The sequence below is a fragment of the Elaeis guineensis genome, chromosome 14, assembly GCF_000442705.2.
Source record: "Elaeis guineensis isolate ETL-2024a chromosome 14, EG11, whole genome shotgun sequence".
In the NCBI taxonomy this organism is placed as follows: Eukaryota; Viridiplantae; Streptophyta; class Magnoliopsida; order Arecales; family Arecaceae; genus Elaeis; species Elaeis guineensis.
Genome location: NC_026006.2, coordinates 55,889,604 through 55,907,083, shown reverse-complemented (window position 1 = coordinate 55,907,083; position 17,480 = coordinate 55,889,604). Strand labels below are relative to the sequence as shown.

Genomic DNA, 17,480 nt, shown 5'->3' with positions numbered 1-17,480 from the left:
AAAGCCCATAACCACTGCTCAAGCATAATTGCATTAAACTACATAAAAGTACATCATGGTTTTAATGCAAGAATAAAAGCAGATGCAGCAGAAAATAGATCAGACAATTTGCATTGTAACAAAAAAAATATATATTGACATAGGCCTTTGATTGCTGATCACCCTTGGCTATGGATCAGTAAATGCGGAGATCCGTAAACATTTCCAAGCCAGCATGCGTTTCACAGACAACAGAAATAAACTATCATCTAACAAGTGGGATACCCTAGAGAACCAAACAAGGTGATAGATAAAACTACACAAATCAAAAGATAATCCAGAATAACTCATCTGGTTAGTACATTCATGGACAGCAGCAGAATTAAACCCACGTAATCATTCTAACGAGATCTAGAATTTGAGTTTGAAGAGCGAAAAGGCCACAGAAAGGATAACAGATTCCTCCTGCATCGGCGTCCAGTGTTATTTCCATTGCTACTTGAACTTTGATTGCTTGATCTTGAACGTGTGTAATGACCAGAGCTCTGTGGTGGCAGCTCATGGCGGCAAACTGGACAGGAATTATGCTGCTCCAACCAGGGAATGATGCAGTCTGAGTGATATATATGTTTACATGGCATCTCCCGTGCCTCAATCCCTAGCTCAAATTTCTCTTTGCAAACAGGGCAATGCGAGTCTCCATGCAGATGCCTCTGGTTGATCTTCAAGGTTGGCATAGCATCAATTGCTGACTGTGATGCAGGTGGTGGTCCGTGTCTATCATTTTGTGTCAACTGTTCAATTAGATCTTCTAACCCCGGGCCAACAAAATAGTCTGCCATGTTGGCTCGTCGCACGCCAACACCACGGCGTCCATTGAAGAAGACCTCAAACCCATCGTTGTCAGACATATGAACAGGAAGCTGGCCCCTGAAGACCAACCAAGGACTAGAGCCAAATTCCATCCCAAAATCTGAGAACATATTGGGTCTGCCCTGGACATCAAACTCACGGTTCCTTCCCACCATCCCTCGACTCATCATGGCAGAGATGGCCTCCATGATACTGTGACGCGGGTCATGATCCATATCAGGGTCCATGCCAATGAACTGGCTCATAAGTGCCTCTATCTCATCGAGCTCCGACACAAAACCTGCATCACAGTTGGGGCAGACCATGTCCCGCCCCCGAGGCCGGACTCTACGCCTGCATCGATAACACCAATGTGTGTGTCTACTGCTTGACATCTTCTAGTTTCAATTTGTTAGACTCTTGATGAGTTCAACATGACCCAAAAGAAGAAACTGCAACCAAAACCGGGACATGAAGAAAACTTATTTATTATTTCATTCAGATCGACACTGTTGGGACAATCGACCAATTTCATGACACCAATAACAAGAACATGGAGGAAATGTAATTCAGTACATCGCTCTGATTGGACACGCAAAGCACAAAATGATATGTTGACAATAAACCAGCTCACATAAAATGGAAACCTTAGCTATGGAGGCAAAATTTAGTCAACTAAGACTCAGATATCACAATATCATATAGAAATTTTAGTATTCTGGACTTTTTACAAGATTTGGCATGGCTGATTAGCACTAAACAGGAAATTCTTCACGACACTCAAACAATTAAGAAAAAAAAATGTCTAACGGAGATTTTTTTTCCCCCCGCTCATCCAAGACTTGAATCAAAGCGACCATCGACGGTCTTATCTGGGGGAAAAAGGCAAAAAAAAAAAAAAAAAACTAAGGAAAAAGGTATGTCTATGGACAATAATTGCAGCTCCAATCTACGAATAATTTCAAATTTGGGGGAAGAAGCAGACCAAGGAACAAATATTGCTTTTAACATAGCAATTAAACTGACTCGAATTAAATTACCACAAATTTACCAAACAGCATACTAACTTCTAAAACAAACTTTTCCAGATATTCTGGAAGCAATCCTCCCAAATTCGGAAGGAAACCTAATTCAAAGAGCCCAGAAGCGTCACCATCTCCCGCCCCCACCCCATAACTATTACTACCATACTAACCAAAAAATCATCAGAGATCAACAAATCTGCACTGAAAAAAATTATAAAAAAAATCCCAAAAATGGAGAACAAAGAGATCTTTGAGCGGACGGCGAGATTCCCAGACAAAAAATAATTAGAAAAAAAGAAATTAGAGCATCGAGTATTATACCTTTAGGAAGAGGAGAAGAACAACGAAGCGGAAAAGAACCCCCAAAACCAGCTGAAGAAGCGCGTGCGAGATCCCAGCATTTTATATACGGATTGACTCCTCGGTCGCGTTGTCTTGCTTTTCTTCTTTCCACTCCTTGCACTACGGCCGTCGAAAAGCCAGATCAGCCGTTGATTTCACGATGGACAGTCCGATTTGGACTGCCGACGTGGACCAATTAGAAAATGGGGCGGTGCGCGCACCAAGATCCCCCACCAAGATGTTTCCACGAAATTTATCGGTGTAAGACGCAGAGGAAATTCTATGCGGTTGACGGCTCCGCCGTTCGTTCGCCAAACCATGAGGTGGAGTCCTCATCTCGCATAGAAACCTCTGTACATGTAGTTGTAAGATGGTGATATTAGGAGGGCGATTGGAATTAGATGAGCTGTTAGGTGGCCATAAAGGCGTCGGTCCGCAGAAATTATTGGCTTATAGAATATGTTCCATCTGCGTCACAATGATGTAGACTTTTTTTTTTTTTGGTACATAAACTTCTATTTGTTTTTTATAGAGAAAAATTGATACAGCACTTAGAAGAGGGACAGAGGGCTAAGTTAGCCCACCAGTATGATGTGATGTTTTTTTTTTTTTTTTAATTTCTTTTGCTAGTTTAACTTAGGTTCCAACCATGCTCGATTGCCAGCATGTTGTTTGGCTTCAATAAGCACATAGAAAGCATGGCTGCACGACAGTAAAATAATATACCAAAGTTGAATGAACAATACACTTGCTAGATGCGGTTTTGATGTATGAAAAAATTTATGGGCTTCAATCAAATATATATATATATATCGGCAAAAACATGGGCTAGGATCGATAGGACCGATGATCCAGCTACGTGAAGTTAGGATGCGTGTACGAAAGCTAAAGGGATTAATTTAATTGATGTTGCAGAAGCGTTAAGTTGAGGATTCTTGCAAGGGACAATTTGAGATGTCCAATGGTGTTAAGACTTAAGATTAGCTCAGCAACTAAAATAAATAAAGTAACATCTTTCGTTTGTCTTACAGCTGCTTGGATTCAAACGAGATAAAGTAAATAAATAAATGGTTACGTGGAAAAAGGAAACTAGAAGTAGTTAATATAAAAGAAGATAAACTAGCCAAGATAATTTGCTGGAGTTTTATCGGATCCGACTAGAGTTGCATGGATCCTCATTAGATTTCTTTTATTTTTGTTGATGTTGCCGTCAAATCCCGTACCTGAGGCCGAAGGTGGTCTCCTCGGATGAATCTCCTCAGTAGAGATGGAGAGCATTGATCTTCTGCTAGAATCGAGCCATCCACGAGAAGGACTTAGAAATTAGAACAAGACCCGTAAAAAATTTTTATCAGAGTATTTTTCGACAAGAATCTTTCGACGCTCAAATTAGTAGAGAAATGGAGAACATAAAGAGAGGGAGAAAGACCTCTTAAGAGCTTACTCTGGGGTTTTCATTTTTTTCTATTTATAAAGGGAGAATTTGAGTTGTGCACGCCCAAGGGACTAATTGATTTCTGGATATTTACGTGCGGATCAGCTGGCCGCGATCGTTCCTACGTTTGCAATGCGGAACCAGTTGTTAATTTTCATTCAAGGTGTGATTTGATTTTGACGATCTCTTTTTTTATCTAGACTTTCTAATAACTGCGAAGATGATGGACTCTTTCTCAATCAGAATCGTAATCTTTTATGAATGTATCTGTTTTAGGTCGGCTACGACCAACTTCTAATCACCTTAGTCAGAATCAAGATTTGAGCTACCACCCATAAAGGAATAACCTTGGAGCATGCAGGCCGGTCCACACGACTCTTTCAGATCGACCAAAATTGACCTCTTGTTGTCTCTATACTTATCGAGGATTGAGCTATCCGAGTCCTCAATATAGATCGAAGACATAATCAATCAAGACCGAGATGGTGATCCACAACAATTGACATCATACTACTTATGTAGAGAATTGCATTCAGAGAAGAAGAACATTTGATTCACATAAAGATGGCCATGACTGCACCGTAGCGAGATAGGACTACACCATCAAGAACCATCACAAAGATAAACCAAAAACTTCAATTTAATACATTATGGTACCAAAAAAGATTGCATGGACTTCTAATATTTGGTCCTTGATTGTCGTTGTTGTCTGATACAAAATTACTTAGAATTAATAATTTTGAATAAAATTTTTATTGCCATCCCACCATTTTAATGGCCCTTTAATGTTTAGCTCTTGGTTTCTCACACTTAAATATAATTTATATAAAACAAATATATCTGAATAAAATATATATGAGTATTTCTAAAAAAATACCCATAACATGTTAAAGTTAGTGCAAAGTTAATATAAAGGCATGTTTAGTTCAATCTCGGAGTCACAATCAAAATCGAAATAAAAATAGATGAGAAAAAAAATCAAAATGACTAAACTCTCAATATGTTTAATTTGTGATCAAAATTAAAATTAAAATAAAAAAATAAAAATTAGATTTTAAGAGGTTGGAATAATTTTTATTTTTTTTTGAAATTGAAATGAAAATAAGATGCTCCCAACTAAACTACATAAACAGAATAAATTATTTTTATTTTTATTCTAAAATTAAATTTTTTTCCAACCAAACGTGCTTGATATACACTATATATATCAAAAATATATTTAATTTATGATCGAAATTAAAATTAAAAATTTATTTGATTTATGATTCGAATCGAAGTTAAAATCGAAATAAAAATTGAATTCTAAAAAAAATAGAGATTAAATTTTAGGGTTCGAGATATTTTTATTTTTTTTTTAAATTACAATTAGGATAAAATTTCCTCCAAACAAACGCTGAGTTAGTCATCCCTATTCCCATTATAGAGTCCAACCATAACCAAACACGGTCTAAGTTCTTCCTAATACTCATGGAATTATCAATTGTCGTCGGACAAGGAGACGGATGCTTACGTTTGGTTTAAATCAGATAGATCGGGTGGATGTAGGATAGAAATCGAGATTAGCCCCCTTTTTTCCTAAAAAAAAAAAGAAAAAAGAGAGAGAGAGAGAGAAGCATCAGCCATCCAAAGCCCTGGCGCCCCCAGTTCCCGACCTTTACAACGAGAGATAGAGGCAGAGCTGTTGATGGAGAAGAAGAATAGGAACAGAGCCGAGAAATCCGGGTTTCAGCGAGCAAGGGAAACCCGCCGCAATCCGCCTTCCTCTTCGAATTCATGGAAACCTCGTCCACCGTATCGTAAAGAAGCCCCTGCTGCCGTCGAAGAGAGCTCCAATCCGAGTTCTTCAATCCGCGAACGGAGTCACAATGATGACGACCTCTGCTCTCCAGACCCACCAGCTTTGGTTGGAACTTGCTCCGATATGTGTCCAGGTACATCCCTTCTCTCCTCCCAAATTCAAAATTCCTGTTTTTTTTTTTTTTTTGATTATTTTGAGCTCAATTTATCGAATTTGGATCCAACACTTATAAATTCTATGATATTTATGAATGGATGGGGTTGCACTTGATAGTGGTGTAGTGTTTATAGTATATAACCCATCAGCAGTGAGGTAGGAGCGTTTGTCCTGTTCATAATTGGCAAAATTTTTGATTTTGGGCTGGTTTTTAACAATTTGAGCTCATGCTTATCACAGAGAAGGAGCGAGCTCAGCGCGAGCGGCTTAGAGACTTGGCAGTGTTTGAAAGGTTACATGGAAATCCGGCTAGAACTTCTCCAAGCCTTGCTGTAAAAAAGGTGAAATCTTGATCTTTTTTACTATTTTATGCTGTTAAGGAAAGTATAATTAAACGGGGATGATAGTGTTGCTAGGATTTTATCTCTGGGAGAGGACACTCAGTTGTAGGTAGTGCATTTAATGGACTTCAAATCAACTAAATAAGACTTTGTTAGTTTCCTTCCTTTTTTGATACTTGTGAGTTGGGGGGAGGGGTGCCAAGATCAGCACTTCCCTTTGCAAGAATATGTCTTTGTAGTTGAGTTTGGTGCCCAGTGTGATTGATTGTGTAATTAAACTTGGCTTGTTCATACTTCGCTAAAGATTCCGTATAGACATTTGTCCTTCTGATAGTGTGAGGACCCATGCGGACATATGTTTTGTCCTACATCAGCTATGCACTAGTCAAATTTTGGGTGCTTATATAGGGCCAAAGAACCTAAGTAACACCTTCTGTTATACAGGCTAAGGAATCCAAATAACTCTTTCCAGCTAGCCTTTTTGGATGAGGCCTTGGGATGTTTAATAGGAGCCATAAGGAATCACCCATTACTGAATGAACTTGTTTACAACTGCACATATCCTACAAAGATAGTGCCCTTGTGTCTTGAGCATTCCTTTAGTCAAAAATTCATTAAATTCACCCACTAGGCCACTAGTCAATTCTCATTTCTCAAGAAAAAAAAAATGAAATAATCAGTATCCTTCTTCTAGCATTTCATTTTGTGTGATGGAGACAAGGAATTTTGTTTGATATACGAATTGTTGCTAAAGGTCAAGGTGTTATTCAATTTTTGACACAAAGATGGGATGTTGCAGTTATTGAATATGAAGCTACGCAAATACATAATGACAATGGCGAGGATTAAGTTTTCATTTATGAAGCCATAATTAATTAATGTATTTATAATTATTTGGATAAATACTACCTATTTATATTAAAAAGAGGAAATCGTCGATTAGCAATGGGAGCTCAAGATTTTGTGTTCAAAATTCAGTATTGTGAAATTTGTGTTTTCTTGTCTCTTTGTTAGTTACACTTACAGAGTAGCATATGATTATATGTTTTATTCTGTTTATTGAAAGTGATGCATGTTTGCTGCAGAATATGTTACTTGTAGGAGATAAGAAATCCTAGTTCAGTTTGATCTTCTATTTTTGGTCACAAGAGTATCTTAGCATCTCTCCACATGCTATTACAAGTTTACTGCTGCAACCATGACAGTGGACCATACTTGGATTCTTGAAATCTTGAGAAAAAAAAAACCCTGATCAAATATTTTGACAGCTAAAACTTAAAACTATGAGGTTAGGCTGCTTTTGTTTGCTCCAAAATAGATATAAACAATGAAATTCATTTTTTACTCATTCCAAACTGCATTGCGAGACATGGCTGTAATGCAATTACACATGTACATAGATGTCTTGTTCAACATTGTTTTGTGAAAATTGGAGAGTCAAACATTGACCCATATCAAATGTTACAGTTTGAGACAATTGAAATTGGGCAGTAAAATATTATTATGTGGTTACATGATTAAGATATTGATTAAGCTTCATCAGTTTGCTGTAAAATGCACCTAGCAATGAGGTAGCCTGATGTTTCTTAGTGTGAGTTGTTTCTTCACTTATTAGTGGATCTTGCAATTATATTGCAACTGAAAAAAATTGTTTCTCAATTCTGGACTTGGAGGTTCTCAAATTTAAATTACAATTTTGTTCTTTTCCTCAGTCAAAAAAAAAAAAAAACTTTGAGATTTAAGTTTTATTAGGTCAGTGGTTTCAAAGGAGAAAGCAGGAAAAAAGAGAAATTTATAAAATTATAGGGAAGGGAAAAAACTTATGCTTGAATAGTTCTAGTCACTGTAGAAATTTTTATTTGTCATGGCTTCATAGGCTATATAAATTTTTTATATACGAATAAACAGCCAGATGTATCAAGGCAAAAGTTGTATTTCTTCTTTGGAAGAAGGACAACAAAATTTGTATTTTCAAAAGGCCTTTGAAATATAAGCTGCTATGATTTTGTATTACATTGAAGAAAATGCCACTCCTTCTACCTCCTAGGAGACTAAGATTCTGAGACATTAAGATTCACATATTTTTTTTTCTTTCCTTTGGTTTGTCACAAACTACATTCTATGTTTGTGCTTTTTTTCTTGGATATAAGAAAACATTAAGGCATCTTTTTAAGTTGTAAGACAGTAGGATGTATGATAATTTTGGATTATTATTATGTAAAAGCCTGTAAGGTTATGATTTTCAGCTAAAATGATAGCAATGTGCTTTGCTTGGTTGGTAGCAGGAAGAGACCATTTGGAAATTTATCAGATCTGATATTTTCAGCTTGTAGTTATAAATGGAGCTTGTAGAAACTTGTTCTGTCAATATGCCTGGTACAATGATCAGTCCAGTGTACTGACACTGGGTATGCCCCCTGTATTGTGTGCTTTAGTTCCGATATGTTCGATACATATGGGCACTGACCAGTATAGCTTACCATAGTATCATGTATTATAGAGTTATATAATGTCTTAGTTCCCAGAAATGTGTGCAGGTTTGGGAGTGTGGCTACTAGGAAGCAGCTCTCATAAAATAATTATTAATAAGAAACACTTAGGAAGTGGGTGCAGGGATGGGTTTCTGAATAGATTCCCAAGCAGATGCACCACCCTGTTGGGAGATTCCTGCTGCCAAATATAGGCAGCATGGTTTTTGCTTAACTGTCTCTTATATGACTGTTTGAAACTTTGAATGATATCTTGATCTGAAAAAGATTTTTTTTTATAGGTTGTTTTCTATGTGCCTCATTAACTAAACAAATTGAGATCATTGATGTTCACTGGGACTAGCTCATATTCCAAGTCATTCACAAGCAAGACTTAGGGGGCTTTTCTGGTTAAGAAAACTCTCTGCAGACTGCAAGCATGATCAATTGCATGTTTACATCTCCTAAGATTTTTGTATGATATATGGCTGTCATTGTGAATCTTACCTCTTTAATTTTTTATTAGATGATTTGAATATAAATGTTTCACCCTTCATCTTTTTCTAGTTTTGCAGAACTATCTCTACCACACATATGCAGGCATCAGATATCCGGGCTCTCCCAGTTCTGCAAAACACGTTAAAGTATCTTTTGGATTTAATGGATTCTCCAGAACATCCATTTGAAGTGGTGCATGATTTCATCTTTGATAGGACAAGGTCTATCAGACAAGATCTCAGCATGCAGAACATTATTAATGATCAAGCAATTTGTATGTACGAAGATATGGTATAGGTTCTTTTCTGACCTCTTTCAGTGCCCTTTTTATGAATTGTAAACATGCTAAGAAAATTTGAGCATTATCGTTTTAATTCTAAGAGCTACACTTTGCATACCTGTGATAAGCATCACCTTCTAAGTTTCCTATGTTTTAGTGTATGACATAATGGATTGACTTTACCTCTTTTGTGATTGAGAAGATATCCTTTTTCCATAAATTATTGAAACTTTTCACTCAAGCAAGCAGTGCTAGTTGTAGTGTTCGAGAATATTAAGGACATTGTAAAAATTGCCCGGAGATTTCTCATACTGCTTTGCGAGTTCTTTGTTCCTTTCTTTTTCAGTGAGATCATTTGTTTGTTTTTTTTGTTTTTGTTTTTGTTTTTTTTTTGTCGTCATTGTCTTATTGACACAAAAGGTAATGGTAGGCCAGATCATAGATAATGAGGTAAGAAGTTGGCACCTTAGGTTAACGGTCTTGAAGGACAAGAACAGTGAAACTCCAGTAAGTTTTCAATTCCTGATCAAAACTGAGAAATTTGCAAATGTAAGGGCACCTAAACTTAGTTGCATGGGTTATCTTTGATTACTGATCCATTATATATTTATATTCCATTTTTGAAAATGACAATTAAGCTAGCATAGGACTTGTTTGCTGTTTTATTACTCTTCCTCATGAATATGTTTGAGTGGTAACCTCATCTGTAAGCCTCCTGTCCTTCAACTTTCTATCTATGACACATTTCAATCTGAAAATTCATATTCAGCTTACATTTTTTTTCTCACAGCATCTAGCTTTCTGCTTTTTCATCAATGTTTCCATTATATAGTTTTGTGTTGCTGTATGCAAGCCTGCTGGCCCTTTACATTGAAGTTTCTGGGAGGCTATTCTTATTAATGTAATTAAGAAAATTACAATCCTTTTGTTACTGCATCTGGTTGATCTAATGTAAATTTGTGGTTTCTTTCATTGCAGTCTTGCATGTTTAAAAACATTAGTGATGCATTGTTTATTTAATATCTATTATGACTTTTTCAGGTTAAATTTCATATCATATCGCACAAGAAACTTGGCAGGTGCTGTGGCAAGTCTGATGTATCCTCCTTGTCCTACCTCAATATGGAACAGCTGATGAAATGCCTCTTGTCACTTTTTGATATGTATGATATTAATCAAAGATCCAAGTCCATAGGCAAGAAAGCTGAATTCTATTCATTTTATGTACTTCTCCATCTGGGTTATAAGATCCCAAAAATGGTCAGTATCTGCCTTTGCCTTGTTTGTGGATACTACTACTTTGTTCTTGCCCGTGATGATGCTGAGCTTGAGCAGATTGCGTGACCACTTGACCTTACATGTTACATTTATATACAGGGGGATTCGCTTTCTTTTTGGTATACCCAATTAGCTCTTCCAGTTCTCCAGTCAAAGGAAATGTGCTTCGCTAGGAGTTTATTAAGGTAAGTTATTGAATCATACAGTGTCAAACCTTCTATGCAATTCAAAATGTTTGTAGTAACTCCATCATGCCTCTTTTCTTGCCCCTCTTTTATGTGTTGGTAACTTGATGGACTTCTTTCTTTCTCCTATACTGCAACTTTTGCGAGTAAAATTTCTTTTTTACATATATGTGATTGATTGGACATCTTCATATATTAGTAACAGAATTTACTCTGAGAACACCTTTATGATGTCAGGTACTCTCAAGTGGGCAACTATAAGCGTTTCTTTAGTACCATTGCAGCTGAAGCATCTGATCTGCAGTTGTGTCTTCTGGAACCTTTTCTCAATGAGGTTGTTTGATGCTTTTATTGGCTTTATTCTTTTAGACTCCTATTGATCCATCCATGTTTGCTTCATTATCATGTGGCCCTTTGTTTCTGTGTTGCCTAGGTCTAATATGCTTTGGCTTTATCATTGCCTGTGGCACAACATCCATTTTAAGGTGTCCTGTTAACAAAGCTTCAACTGCATTATGCAAGTTCTTTGAATGTGTAAGCATTTTGCTATTATTACTAGACATAATTTGGAAGACTTGCTTAGTTGGTATTTTTGGAGATTCGTGATTTCTTGGTGTTGAGGATTATGTCGATCTTGCTGGATAAGGTGTTTACTCTCTGACTTTGGATCCTTTTTTGGAAAAAAAATTTAAGTTCTCATGATGGACTTCTAGTCATTTTCCCCTTATTTCTTTGATTGATTCTGGTTTTCCCTTTCCCTTCTTACAATTGCCTATCTTTCCTGTTTTCCATTTCTCAGTCTTCAATATACACAGATACCACAAAACTTCTTACACCTCGAGTAACAATGTGCTGTGGTCAACTAGCTCCATCATTTTTTCCTTCTATTTTGTCATAAGTAATTGCTGTATGAGTTGTTCTGTACAACTTTTGGGGAGAAGGCTGTTTACCCATCATCCAATGCAGAGAAGAAGGAACGGGAGGAAAAAACTGATAGGCTAGCCTGGGCTTTCACAGGGCCAACTTTCCCCCCATCCTGGCCAATTCTTTTGGAGGACCTTTTTTTGGCCTGTGCAACATAACTATACTGTGGTGTGGTCTGTATTATGAGAGTATAAATTAGAAAAAGCTACCATGCTGATTTAGAAATGCCTTCAGATCGGTGACAAATTTCAATGGACTAGTTCATTTCCTCAGCGGCAGGTACTAGTAATTATGGTCTCTTTCTGAAGTGGATCAACAGAGTTGTAAAGCTTATGGTAGCAAAGAGTACTAACCATATATTTGGATTGGACTATGATGAGACTTTAAATCCAGTTCCTGGAACCACAGACATATTGTGTATTGCTATATACCATTTTTAAGAAGTCTTTATGGAGAAATCCATAGGTTATTGCGTTGTTGGAAACCATCCCGTGCATAAAATCAAGCACTCCAGTAATTGGTTAAAGTTTCAATCCTGATTACCCTTTGATTCTTTCTATCGACCTAGCAAAATTTTGGATATTCTTATTTCTCAGGCAATGCAGCTCTTTTGTTGTTATTGTTTTATAATCTATGACCTGATGATGAGAAGCAAAATTTTCATTTAAATGTTATGATGCATCAGTCCTTTAATTTAAAGATTTGTTAGCTTTTTTGACTTGAGCATTCTTGAATTTGTTGCTGCTTTCTTGAATAACTAAATCTAGTTATTTATCAATTTACTAGAAGAATCTGGATTTTCACATAGGATGCCTGATAAGACTCAATATAACTAGGGTAACTAGCACTTGCCCAACCAGAAAAATAAGTTCAATCTTGATTGGCATCTTGGAATATCTTCCATCCTTGCATCCTAATGTCAGTGTGTCACATATTATGTCAATGAGGTCTGCCAGTTTATGGTCACTTACACATCAAAGGCATTATTAGAGATCGCTTGATTTCTTCTATACAACACAAGGTCAAAAACATGATAACCTACTTGGGCTGACTCGGAGATTCATTGATTGGTTACTGGCTGCCATATTATCTTCTGAAAATTTCCTGTTAGGTGTAGTGGCAAAATCCAAGATCTTGTGAAAAAATGTATCTGGAGTAATACCTTTCCACACCAGTTATTAGGCATCTTTTCCTCTGAGCTTCGGTCAAGGTACCTTGAAGTCATTCTTTGTCCAATATTTTGTGCTTGAGCAATGCTTGATTGATGGAAATATCATTTCATTTTAAAAGAAGTGGAGAATGGTGACGTAAGTCATAAATATGCTTGTGCTACATGATTGCTTGCAATAAGAGTTCATAATAGTGCACTGATCTCTATCCAATGAAGTCTCATGTGCAAACCAACAAAAATTTGAGGGGTGTGTCCTAGGTAAGGTTAAGCTTATCCATGCACTCCAAGATGATGATCTATGGGCTAATTGTGAAAACTAATGCAAGGTTGTCGGATGAATTTCCAGATAGAAGGCTATCTTCTTTCTTCACTTTGGGTTATTTGGGGGAATATCATCTGGTAAAAATACAGGGTCATGTACTTATAGAAAGGAAAACAAAGTTCTTCGTGCTTCTATATTTTCCTTTCAATTTTATGTTCTTACTTTCTGCATCTAATGCCTCCTCTATTTTCCCCTTCCCTCTACTTCCTTTTTCTTGTTGGGTGTTTGCTTGAAAGGTTTGAGAAAGCTAGAATTTATCAGACATTTGACCCTTAATATGGCAACGAGGGATTGATGATGCTAGCTCTAGAGAGTTGGAATGAGCCCGGTTGGTTAAAATATGGTTATTATTGCCTGGAAGGAGTATTTAGGGTGTTTGGCACCATTTCTATTTATTTTCTATTTCTAAAAATAAAATTATAGAAATGGAGACAAAAATATCATTGATACTATTGTTTTTTCTCCTATTTTTCAAAAGTTATTTTCATTATTTTCAGAAAAAATAAAAATAAGAAATATTTATTTTCAACATTTTCAAAAACAAAAAATTTATGTTTTCTACCACCACCACTAACACCACCACAACCACAACCACCACTATTGTCTTCACCAGCAATGCAGCATTCGCCTCTACTACTGCCACCACCACATCCACCACTATTGCTGCTTCACTACACTACCATCATTGTTGCCTCCTATATATTGTTGGCACCCCCCACCATTGCTGTTGCCACTGCATCACCCTGCCATCTTCGCCACCTCCACCAAATAGCTGGCAGTCTTGTCACTACCATTGTGACTATTATGTTCACCACATTTCCACCTCCATTGTCATCATCTTCTCCACATCACTGGTGCCCCCACCACCCGCCATACCACTGCCACCTTTGACGCCAACACCACCGGCGCTTCCACTACCTATGTTGCTAGTACCATTGCACTACCATAGTGATGTTTATATTTTTAAAAATAGTTGACCATGCCAAATATGCTTGTATTTCTTAAAAATTAGAAAAAGTGGAAATAAAGTTTCTATTTTTCTGTATCTGAAAATAAAAAAAAAAATAAGAATTTTTCCAAATGGCACTTTAGTATATAGTTTGTTTTGAATTTCTATAATCCATAAGTATTAATGTTTACATGCTTCTCTTGTTAAAGGTTCGTGGACAAGCATTGTGTTATATTAGTTTCGGCAGCTACAAGCTTCAGCCTTACCCCTTAAGACACCTATCTAAAATCTTAATGATCAAGGTACTATTTCTGTTATTCTGCCACTCGTGATTAACTTAGACTATTGTTGATTAATAGAAGGACAAGCATTGCTTTAATTTTTTGTTATGTTGATAACCTGTATTTTGACCATTTAGGAGGCAGAGCTGGAGTCCTTGTGCTATGAGTGCGGCCTTGAGACCAGCACAGATGAAGCAGGTTCTAAGTTCTTACCTGCCAAACAGACAAGTTTCCGTCTACCTAAAGCAGGGTTCCAAAGCTATAGCCTCTTCAATTCTGAAAATAATTACGGGTATCTTAGTCTTTACATTGGTCCTTATTTTTCATAAGCTCAATAATAGCCCAATCTTTTCTCTATTTTAGCATGTAACATTAGTCAGAAGTATCCAATGTGCAGCATCCTTTTCCATCAGTTTGTGGGATGTCTCATTGAAAGGCAACAATGGATATGTTACTACCTAAATATAAAGAGACACAACATAAATGCACCTGAAGGGTGTTGTTAGGTTTTAGATAATTTGGGAAGGTCTTCAGCCTGTACTAGATTTAGTTCACTTATGGTTTTCATATTCTTGCAAAAATGCTGTTTAAGCAGATCTTTATTGTGTAACATGATGTATGCCATTTAATTAGAATCAACTTCATCATCCTGTTTGCAATTGATCCCTATTCTAAAATTAATTCATCAAACTGGAAGTGTCTTTAATGGTCAAACAACTAAGAATGCTATAATTTTTTCTCCATCAACTTTAGAATAACAGTGAACTTTCTTTCATTCAAAAGAAAGAGAGAAGGTGTTCTTCCTATCAAATACCAAGTTTTCTCAAAGCATCTTCAGTATCAAACAAGGAAACAGTTACAACAGCCCTCAATTCTTTGATTACCTATCCAGATCGGGTCAGTTGTGTGCACAATCTAGGGGTCCAGGTCTTAGGACCAGAGATCATTTCTGCAATTTTTCCCCTTCCTTAAAGAAACTAGGAGCATAGTTGTTAATGTGTCCCCATTTTACATGAAAGAACACAGAGTTCTTCACCATATTTTCTGAAGCTGCATAAAGATTTTATAACCTTAATTGATCACCAGCAATAAAGTTAAGAGGTTTTTAAGTATAGTCTAGCCAACGTGCTTATCAAACATTCCAACAGACTAAAAAACCAAAGATGTTCTTATCTAAAGTGAACTTTCAAACTTAAAGCTAAACCATCATGACATGATTATTCTTTTGATAATCTCTAATTGATTAGTCATCCCCTGATAAAAATGAATGTTGGTGGATTGCAAATAAAGGTTATGATCAGAAAAAGCGCATAAGGTTTTAAGAGGCTAAATAGTGGTATGTAAAACCTTGATATATAATATGTGAAATTATTTGAATCTCTATGGTTTCAAAAGAAATGCATTGCTGATGGCCTAAATCAGTCAGTATATCACTTGAATAGCAGAAGTCACTTAATAGGTTTTTAGCTACCCAATGTATTTGGATTTTCAGTCAATGAAGACCTCAAAGCTTTAATTTGCTGATGCTCATTCTTTTGAATGCACTTCTTTCTCTTGCAGGTAGCAAGCTTCGGGCCCATGGACTAGAATATCATGTGTCCACAGCCATTTGATCCATAACACTAGCCCGAATTTCACTGACGCTGTTGCCTATAACTTGTAAATGTATATGGCTTTTTAGGGATATGATGGAATCTATATGGTTAAAAGCATCTAGGCGCATGAAGTCTGATGCAAAAGTTGAGTCAATTGAGTTGGCCTACTGTAACTTTCTTATTTTTATAATCATTGTCCATGTATAAACTAAGCAATGGAGAAGAATGAAGGGTACTCTCTCTCTCTTTTGGAAGACAGGTAGTCTTAAGATCTACTGCATTATTCTTGCCCGCAATCACCACGCCAAGAAAAAAAATAAAATATAATAATATTGTTGCTGCTGCTGTTATTTTGGCCATTTTATCAGCACTTTGTCTCCTTTAGACCTCAGTAACATTATTGGTCTAAGCCATCGCAGGAATTATCATGTAAATCACAGGAATTATTTGTCTCCTTTTATCTTTCCCTTTTCCCTTTGTTTTTTTTCTGTTTTTTTTCTAGTCGTGGAAGCTGTTAATTGCTTTTGTCAATTAGATTTTATCCAAATTTCATATGAGATGGTTTAAGCCAAGCGCAAGCCATGTATAGCATTATGGATTAGTTTGGTTGGTATGAATTGGAGAGGGGAAAGGTGATTTGTAGAAATTGAACGAGAGCCCATTTGTTTGGTTGGAATTTTAAAAAAAAATAATAATTTTTTTTTTGTTTATGAGAGTATACTTTCCACGTTCCATAGGAAATAAAAATTCATGATGGAGGTAGATTTTGGAATTTTTTATGGTATGCAAATTAATGATTAGTTTTTCTTTTTAATAATATTTTTTTAAAATTTATAGTCGAAATTCTATAAGGTGGTAATAGATGGTTAAGATAAAATACTAAATAATGACATATTTATATTAATATAAATATTATAATATTTGTTATATATTAATATTATTCTAATATTAATATTTATATAATATTTTTATTAATATTAATATAATATTTATATTAATATATATTAATATCTATATTTGTTAATTTATTATATTAAAATATTAATATTATATTAATAAAATATTAATGTATATATATGAGTACCGTATTAATATAATAAATTATTATGATCTAATGTTATATTATATTAATATTTATAAAAGTTGGAAGCAAAAATTAGGATGATTTTATATCGATTAAGGGTAGAATATGTATTTTATACAGTTTTTTTTAAAAAAAATAGATGTTCAACTAAATATAAACTATTCTGATATAAATAATTTTTTCATGATCAATCAAATATATTAAGATTACATTTTTAGATATCATATTTTTAAAAAATAAATTTTTAAAAATAATATTTTTGAGAAATTTTTTTTTTTCATGAACCAAACGAGTCCTACAAAAAATCTATGGATATTTACTTGTTTGTTATGCAGGGGCACATTGCCCTGGAGGAAGAATGTGATGCGTTGTGTTGGCATCCAAAACCCAAGATCAAACTTCATCTGCGAGAAGCTGAATGTTTTCAATAAACACAACCTCGTGAAATATAGGCTGGTCCTTTGCATGGAAGACTTCTCAGTTTACTTAGTTTGTCCAAATATGACAACGTTGTTCC

General features: G+C 35.7%; 2 protein-coding genes across 2 annotated transcripts; one reads left to right on the top strand and one right to left on the bottom strand.

The window, feature by feature from the left end:
• Window positions 1-113: 113 nt before the first annotated feature.
• Window positions 114-2,315, bottom strand: LOC105057689 (E3 ubiquitin-protein ligase RZF1). Its single transcript, XM_010940375.4, has 2 exons — window positions 2,178-2,315; window positions 114-1,283 (listed from the first exon to the last, which is right to left on the bottom strand). Exon 2 carries the CDS (start codon window positions 1,224-1,226, stop codon window positions 381-383), a length of 846 nt encoding a protein of 281 aa, XP_010938677.1. The 5' UTR covers window positions 1,227-1,283; window positions 2,178-2,315; the 3' UTR covers window positions 114-380.
• A 2,796-nt stretch (window positions 2,316-5,111) lies between these two features.
• On the top strand, window positions 5,112-16,133 carry LOC105057688 (SAC3 family protein C). The gene is made up of 9 exons (XM_010940374.4): window positions 5,112-5,564; window positions 5,828-5,928; window positions 8,964-9,185; window positions 10,216-10,434; window positions 10,552-10,637; window positions 10,875-10,971; window positions 14,213-14,305; window positions 14,422-14,576; window positions 15,845-16,133. Exons 1-9 carry the CDS (start codon window positions 5,318-5,320, stop codon window positions 15,846-15,848), a joined length of 1,224 nt encoding a protein of 407 aa, XP_010938676.1. The 5' UTR covers window positions 5,112-5,317; the 3' UTR covers window positions 15,849-16,133.
• The last annotated feature ends 1,347 nt before the right edge of the window (window positions 16,134-17,480 follow it).